Consider the following 8,446-nt stretch of genomic DNA (forward strand, 5'->3'; position numbering starts at 1 on the left):
CCATTGTGGTCCTCATAGACCAATACTAGGTAATAGTCAGCATAATTTTACATTACATTCTCCCAAGGAAATAAGAAATTTAAATAAATCAGTTTCAGCCAATTTGTGACAACAGGAAAATGAATGTCTGACCTGACCCCTTATACGGTAGTCAGGCTGAGCTCCAGCAGAATTGTGGGGTACAAAGAAGGCACGTTCATTCAGGCACAAAACACAAATATACTGTATATGGTAAGCAGGCCTGCAGTTTTAAGGGTGAGTGCGTAAGCTTGTGATGACCAGGGCCATGTTCAGCCCGACAAAACTTAGAAAAACCTTTATTTAAACAGAAAAGGTGGCACGTTAAACATCCTGTTGCAAACTGTGGGCAGGTTGACTGACATAGTACAGTTTGTTCCTATGGCGTCTGAGAAGTTGTTCTCCGGACTATAAAGCGTAGGCCTACGTCATTAAATATTTGGGCTACACCCTCTACACCCACAAAACGGGAGCAAACACACCTCAAAGCTTGTTGCAAAACATTGCACACCATTCAGAAAGGTGACAATGTGAACTTAAATCAAACAAGACCATAGAGTATAACTCTTGGTTCAGTAATTATTTATTTTATTATTTATTTATCAACAATTCTAGTGTGACTATTTTGTGAATTGCAGTTATAAGTAACCTCAAAGGAATATAGAGAAACCAGCTATGACAAATACTGCATCAAAGTGTATTTCTTAGCGTAATAATAGCCTTGCATTGCAGTGAAGACTGACAGGTTTCCTGGCTACCAGACTTTTTGCATGGTGTACCGATTACAAGACTGCCTTCTCCCTCGGTACTGTACTTTGGTTTTTGGCTGGATTTTATGTGTATGAACATTGCTTGTTTCATGACTACGCTCGCTGGACATTCCCTGAATAAAGCCCTGATGGGACTTTATTACGCCCGTTTCTGAGTCATGCATTTTGGGTCCAACCCCCCCACGCAGCCTTCTCAGTTAGATCATTTCCTGTCTGAAAAGCCACTGCCTTGCAGGCTTCACTATGGGAAGGGAAGTATGGCCTGGTCCGTGACCACCATCTCCTGGCTGCATGTGTGTAATGAATCCACTTTCTCCAGTGCGGCAACAGGCATATTATTATGAACCGTTCATCGCTGGCTTGCTGGGATTAGTCTCCTCGTATATTAGACCTTTGACCCAACTGGAAATGACATGTGAACTGGTTAAACAGAGTACTGCTTGCAAATGCCTTGCTGTCCCCAATAAGAGATTTAAAAGCTACAGATCTTTGTAAAACGCTGGTTAGAACAAAGGTAAAGAGTTGGAATAGCCTTTGGGCTGTTCCTGAGTTGAGTAATTTTTATTGTGTACAATCATTCGTTTCTGCCCTCTGATCCACCGTTACGCTGATGCAATGTCCTTGTGAAATACTGGACTGTTCCCCAAGCCTTCCTGGAAGTGACATCCAAAAAAAAAAGAAGCAGAGTAACAATCAGGGTTTAATTTCATGACTTAGAATGCCTGACTAACTGGGTTCATAACATGTTCACCCTGTTAAGTTCATTTCTAGAGAAAATTCAGGTGAAGGTGAAAAATAAGAAAACTACCCTCACACATTAGTGTGATTAGCTGAAGTGGGATGAGTGTGTCATGGAAGTAAATCTCAGAATCAATTACTGGATCCGCAGCAGTACAGTGTGAACCCTGACCAATACATGCACAAAAAAGATACATATGGACATATGCATTTTATTACAATGACATTACATTTATTCAGCAGACCCTTTTATCCAAAACAACGTACAATAAGTCCATAGCAAAGGTCATTAGAACTACAGAACAGACCGGATAAGGTGCAATTCACATAAAGAATCAGTTAAAATAGAAAGTGCCATAAGAGGGGTAGACGATGAATACAGGTGATAGAAGTTGTCATAGGGCACTCCCACAGGGAAGTACATTTATAGCTTGTCAATGTCCAGTGTGAAGAGCTGAGTGAGACTGTGCTGGAAAATGGGCAGTGACTGAGCAGTTATTTTTTTCTTTTTTTTTTACTACCAAATGTAATGTATGACATGCACTACCTTTTTCCACCCAAATAAATTGTACTTCCCTCTAGGGTCTTTCAGCGAACTTATCCCTGGTTATGGGTATGCACTTTGTTGTACGTCGCTCTGGATAAGAGCGTCTGTCAAATGCCAATAATGTAATGTAATGTAAAAAATAAAAAGACCATGTCTCCCATTCAGAATATTTTCACATAATTATTTTAGATGATTTAAAAAATACATCACGCATTCTGATTCAAGTGAGTCCGTTAATATATTTTGGTCAAATTTTATCCTCAAACAGGCCGTTGGTTCACAAATGCCTGTGTATATATATAAAAAAACAAAAACAAATCCTCAATTCAACTAAATCCTATTTTGTTTTGTGAGCAACCAGGTGAAAAAACGACTCGGCATCATAGAACTCTTTTTCGCTCCCATCCGTTAACTGGATGTTGACCTGCTTGATGGAGAAGCCCAGGTCGCGCAGAATCTCCTCAATTATGCTCTGACTGAGAACCAGACAGGAGAACCTGTGCTGCCCCACGAGGTAGAAGGTCTCATTGAGGACCCCAATGAGCACAAGTGCACCCCCAGGTTTAATGAGAGCCGCGATACTGCCCAGAGCCCGGCGGTACGTCTCCTGGTCCTTGCAGGCAGCCTCCAGACACAGACTGGACACTATGCAGTCCGCCGGCTCCATGGTCAGAGGGTGGAAAGGGTTCTTCTCTCGAACGTCACATTTCAGCACCTGCTTCACTGCCTGCTTCATCCTCTGCTCCACCTCTTCTGGTGACCTGCTGCTCCAGAAATGGTGAAACACATTTGAAAAAATGGCTTAGGTAGGTTAGGTTCAAATACAAGCATAGGTCATCTACAGAAATGATCAATAAAACAATTCTGCCAAATACCATTAATGTAACGTGATGTAATGTAATTCTCACAGGACAATGTCCATGTGCCACATTTCTTAAATAGGCATAAGCCTTTCAGTTAAGTTTTTTTGTGTTGCTTTGTAAATAAAGATGAGAGATTAATCTTCCCATTTTTTATATCTTTTTTGACAAAACATTAATTTTATTCCCGATTCCAATACTTCAATGAATATAAATGCATATACAGTACTGTGTAGAAGTCTTAGGCACCCTAGATTATTATATATATATATATATGATTACACACATACATACATATATATACACATATATACATAAATACATATATACATGTTTATGTTTATTTTTTGTTTATAATTCACAGAGTATAGGCTACCTTCTGCCTTCCAGGTCACAGACAAACTGGATGACGGGACGCCAGTCATAACAGCCCTCCTCATTTTTCAGCCACATCTCAACCTCTCTGCGATTGCAGTCGGTAAAGTCTGACATCACCATTTCTTCAAAGTATTTGCTGGCACTTATTAAACAATAGACTGTAGGTCCACATCCTATTTCTATCAGCTTCTTGCCCTTGAGATTTCCTGAAATGAAAAACAATCGTAACTTACAAAAGGAGAACATGAGTGTCATCATTGCATCTGTGCTCTTAGCTATATGGCAGCCTGATCCTAGATACTGTACTTCGGAATTGCCCTAAAGTTTTGTATTGAGATTCCAGCATCAATAACTCAGGAACGAAACGTCAAACACTGACACGAAGTAGGCATTCTGAATGCGGGTTTTGTGACCAAGGGGTGAAAACGGCTCAGGCAGTAAGAGCAGTCCTCTGGCAGTCGGAAGGGTTGCCGGTTTGATCCCGCCCTGGGTGTGTTGAAGTGTCCCTGAGCAAGCCCCAAATGCTAACGAGACAGCCCCTCCCTACCGAGAGGACATAATTCAACCTTACATACCAGCCCAACCATGTAAATAGCTCTTGCTTTCTTTTGATATACAATACTAATTTTGGCCCAAAATGTCAAGTACGTCCCTTGCACACCAAACCCTGGATATGTCTCAACGAAAACTGATAAAATCAAGCGAATATTCTGCTTCTCCTAAACCGACACGTAAGGGACCTTCTACAAAGTTCACCACCAGAAATCTATTTACTTGAAAAATCCCTAATAGCCGTACAGACATGAGATGTTATAAGTGACCCCGACTCGACAAGACTATAATCCAGGGGTCACCAACCTTTTTGAAACTGAGAGCTACTTCATGGGTACTGAGTCATACTAAGGGCTACCAGTTTGTTCACCTAAACTTATCTAAACTTCATGTATAATAACATATTTTTAAGATATTGTCATTTTTAAATCTATATAAATGCAAGTGTGATAAAAAAAAAAATAGCAACAGAATAAATACTGTGTTGGTGACCCCTGCTATAATCCATCAGCAGCCCCTACCAGAGCTTTCATACACTGAAACTGTGCCTTGGTTGAATCTCGGTCCAGTTTTATCCAATAGCTTAATTAACATGAGAAGGACAGCACCAAAACCAGTTTCGTGAATTAGAAGGCCCCTACTGACCATAGTACAGGTGTTAGATTTGGAAATTTATGCTCACTCTATTATTTTATTTTTTTCTGTTAAATTATTTTATAGATTCTCAGCTGTAAAAAGATGGAAAGCATAAAATATTAGTATAAAAGATGGAAAGCACTACAGATTAAAAGATCCTCTTCTGCCCCTATTACAACTCACAGATAGGTACATTTTTAGTTGGTTTAATTCAGGTTTTTATTAGAAAACAGATTCAGTAGCTTCACAACAGTTCGTAGGAGAGCACACACACACACAAAAAAACAATACTGGCCATACTATAGCTTTTTCGATTTAGACATTGCAATTTGGTTTTGGTTTGATAAAAAAACAAAACAAAAGGAAAGTCATGGTTCAGAATATAAAGATTTTTTTCCATTAAAAATGTAACAAAATGAATCCAAATTGCAATGTCTAAATCGTAAAGCGCAGTCTTCAATCGGGAACTGCACGGACAGACTGTAGCAAGTCAAGGAGCAAAGTTGTTGAAAATCACAGTGCTGAAAGATAATCAATTTAATTAACATTAATCTCTTGCACAACAATGTGTCACTGTGTTCGTATCCACATTCAGAATGTGTCATTTGTTTCATTGTTTGACATTTCGTTCGTAAAATATTGAAGCCGGAATCCGAATATCCCACTATAAACCCAACATTGTAGAAGGACATATACACAATATATGAAACTAACGTTAACTTAACGCCAATTTCGGAGCAGCATTAAATTGTGACAAAACATCATTCTCACCACAGACCAAATGGCAAGTGTTTGGCTGACAAGGACTTCACTCACTTACCTGATGCAAATGTCTCGTGCAGGCAGCGTAGAAGGAAAGCCAAAACCTTAGGGCATTCACCGCTAGCCGTTAAGTAATTTTTTAAGTATGCTCTGCTGTCAAAATGTCCCTGGTAAAATGTGCCTTCTGTAAATGTTACGTGGTCTGAGTCAGCCATAGTTGTGTTACTGTGCGTTTCTCAGTGCTTGTGTTTCAAATAAAGTTATTGATGGGATTCACAAACGACGTTTATCCAATAACAGTAAGACACATTCCTTTTATAAGCCTATATGCCCTTGAATCAAGGGGGCATATTCAGGAAATGTGAAAAATTAAAACATGAAGTTCAAAATAAAAGTCCTGCGCGAACAGGAGAAACGCGCGTCTCAAAAGTTTGTTTTGAAATGCACTAGCTAGTTAAGTTTGGGATTTAAAAAACTCCAATTAGGAATACGTTTCTGGTTTACATTTCTTATTATGTTTTATTATTATTTACTTTCAATGGTTTTGTTTAAAATAATCTGTTAAGAATTATATTGATAATATTCGCAACATGTTTCGCATTACTGCCGGGGCTTGACTGCCGGCCCCTCCCACTGTGTCCTGTTCATGGACTGTGAAAACGTTCAACAACGCTCTATGGTTTCAACCATCGAGATAAAGATTTCGACAGAATTAAATAATGCGTTCACGTGAGGAAGCAAAATTACTGAGTCCGAAAACAGTGGGCACACAACGGAGAAATAATAGGTCAAAGTTACGTTTGTTCTGATATTATTAACACTGGTTAAACGTGTACCCGGCTGCAGGTTGTCAGCTAGCTGAAGTTCTCCCTCTATTCTCGCGATCAACATCGCCTTAACAGTTATACCAGGGGTGTCCAATCTTATCCAGAAAGGGCCGGTGTGTGTGCAGGTTGTTGTTTTAGCACAGGACTAAGACAACTGATTCTACTCATCAAGGTCTTGATTAAAGACCACGATTAGTTCATTAGTATACTTTCCCCTTTTAGGATAAGATTGGACACCTCTGAGTTATACCAAACAAATCGTTATATAGGTTAGTAGCGTAGCCCTACAATTAATCATAATCAAGCGTTTTATACCTGCACCATGGAAGCGATCCCTGTTGTAAAATCCAGCTATGTCAGCATGAAAATTTATGGCAATCAGGTGGTGCTAGTAGCTCGTCTGCCCTATTTCAAAAGATAGCTTGAGCTGGTCTGAAGTATGGTCAACCAGCATGCTGTTTCAAAAACATAGCTTTAGCTGCTTTTCTTTCAGCAAGGATTGAATACACCCGACTAATCAGAATCAGCTGAGAAGCAAACTGCCCAAATACTTTTGGTCCTCTAAAATGGAGGGACTATATAAAAAAGTATATATTAATTTTTTTTACATGTTATATATAATTTAATTCGAAACTCATATTCTTTGTCTCATTTCAAGTACATGGAAGTACAGTGGAAAAACAATACTTACAGACTGCACTCTACAAAGAGGGTAAGGCAGACATGTGGAATTAGTTTGGGACAGTGTTCATCTTGAGAGAGAGAGAGAGAGGGGAAAAAACTGCAGGAATTTGGCCTTCAGACAGCATGTCAGTTTAAAGGTACAGAACAAGGTTTCAGCTGTAAGCGAGGGTAGTGTTCTGCTTCAGAGAGCCTGAGGTCACCACCACATAAGCAGTAAGGACAAATGCAGATGACGGACTTGGGTAATTGGGAGTCTTTCCCAAAAGTGATCTTTCCCTCCCTGACAACATTATGTCTGTAATTTTTCTGTTATTTTTCTGTTTGTTACATTTAACTAGCATTTTCACTCAAAAAGGTCTTCTCCGTTCCTTATCTTATTCTTGAAAATGTATTATTTATTTATTTTTATTATTAATTTTTTAATTGGTGGTATGGATGGTGCAGTGGGTAGCACTGCTGCCTCAGAGCAAGGAGGTCCTGGGTTTGAATCCCGGTCGGCCGGTTTGCATGTTCTCCCGTGTTTGTGTGGGTTTCCTTCGGGTACTCCGGTTTCCTCCCACAGTCCAAAGACATGCAGGTTAGGCTGATTGGAGAGTCTAAATTGCCCGTAGGTATCAGTGTGTGAGAGAATGATGTGTGTGCCCTGTGATGGACTGGCGACCTGTTCAGGGTGTATTCCTGCCTTTCGCCCAATGTATGCTGGGATAGGCTCCAGCCCCCCTGCGACCCTGCTCAGGATAAGCGGGTTAAGATAATGGATGAATAGTACTGCATTTTCCTACTTCTTGTCATGGTGGAAATTATTTATTTGTATTTTATCTAGGAAAACAAAATTCTAACAAGAATACACAACACAACACAAACCAAAACAGCAGTTGCATATACCTCATATATATATATGAGTTCTTGTGGACCATTCCTTAAGTGTTTTGGATGTTGTTTCAGGGCTTGTATCAGATATGATTCTTACTGATGCGGGTTTTGTCTGACTAATAGCAGATTAGTCAGTACTGATTTGAGTAGCAGGGCTACTAAAGAGAACAGAATGTGGACCACAGTCTCAATTGATGAGCCGTTCGTATTGTTTGTTAGAGAAAGAAAGTCCATATCACTGTCAAAAAACACGCAGTATTGATTCTGGTGTGGTCATTCACTCCCAATTGATGAGCAAACTACCCACTGATTCTGTGAGCCAGAGTGTACTATGTTGCAGTGTAAAGATCTCAAAATAAATCAAAATATAATACAAATTGATAATTTGCTCAGCAGGAAATGGTTTGGTGGAAATGATAAAATATCAGATTAAACTATTTTACCTCTTCTTTTTTTTGTCGAGGAGTGCGTATCTGAAACAGGGATGTTTATGGTTTTGGTTATGGCAAGATAATTAGGAGAGGCTAGATGAAACTGTCAACCAAGACACATGCTAGGAATGTTTTTGTCACTCATTTAAATGTCTTTGATTGAAAATTGTGGATGGTATGTGACAATTATTGACCTTTTATGATTTCTTGTATGGTGTATCAGTGCAGAAAAAAATATGAAATTATGGTCCCAATACAAAAGGGAAAAATAACAATCATAAAGGGGTTATCCTTTGTCAGGACCAAGCATAAATAACTCAGATGTGACCATAGAGGTTGTTGCCATGCAGACTTGGGAGCCGAAAGCAAC

General features: G+C 39.4%; 1 protein-coding gene across 3 annotated transcripts; it reads right to left on the reverse strand.

The window, feature by feature from the left end:
- Nucleotides 1–1,722: 1,722 nt before the first annotated feature.
- LOC133107979 (nicotinamide N-methyltransferase-like) lies at nucleotides 1,723–6,858 on the reverse strand. 3 transcript variants are annotated; one of them, XM_061217350.1, is made up of 3 exons: nucleotides 6,780–6,858; nucleotides 3,310–3,517; nucleotides 1,723–2,837 (listed from the first exon to the last, which is right to left on the reverse strand). In XM_061217350.1, the coding sequence occupies exons 2-3, from the start codon at nucleotides 3,429–3,431 to the stop codon at nucleotides 2,411–2,413; spliced, it is 549 nt and encodes a 182-aa protein (XP_061073334.1). In that variant the 5' UTR covers nucleotides 3,432–3,517; nucleotides 6,780–6,858; the 3' UTR covers nucleotides 1,723–2,410. The 3 variants fall into 3 exon arrangements, with proteins under 3 accessions (XP_061073334.1, XP_061073333.1, XP_061073332.1); XM_061217349.1 differs by lacking the exon at nucleotides 6,780–6,858 and adding an exon at nucleotides 6,404–6,565; XM_061217348.1 differs by lacking the exon at nucleotides 6,780–6,858 and adding an exon at nucleotides 5,320–5,613.
- Nucleotides 6,859–8,446: the final 1,588 nt, after the last annotated feature.

The sequence above is a fragment of the Conger conger genome, chromosome 13 (assembly GCF_963514075.1).
Source record: "Conger conger chromosome 13, fConCon1.1, whole genome shotgun sequence".
Lineage (NCBI taxonomy): Eukaryota > Metazoa > Chordata > Actinopteri > Anguilliformes > Congridae > Conger > Conger conger.

What these genes read in the sequence shown, in the direction of transcription:
- LOC133107979 (XM_061217348.1), bottom strand. Translation starts at nt 5,476, where the DNA reads ATGGCTGACTCAGACCACGTAACATTTACAGAAGGCACATTTTACCAG. An exon ending in GCACGAGACATTTGCATCAG is followed by an intron (nt 3,518 to 5,319) that starts GTAAGTGAGTGA and finishes TTTTCATTTCAG; the next exon opens with GAAATCTCAAGGGCAAGAAG. An exon ending in TGTGACCTGGAAGGCAGAAG is followed by an intron (nt 2,838 to 3,309) that starts GTAGCCTATACT and finishes TTTCTGGAGCAG; the next exon opens with CAGGTCACCAGAAGAGGTGG.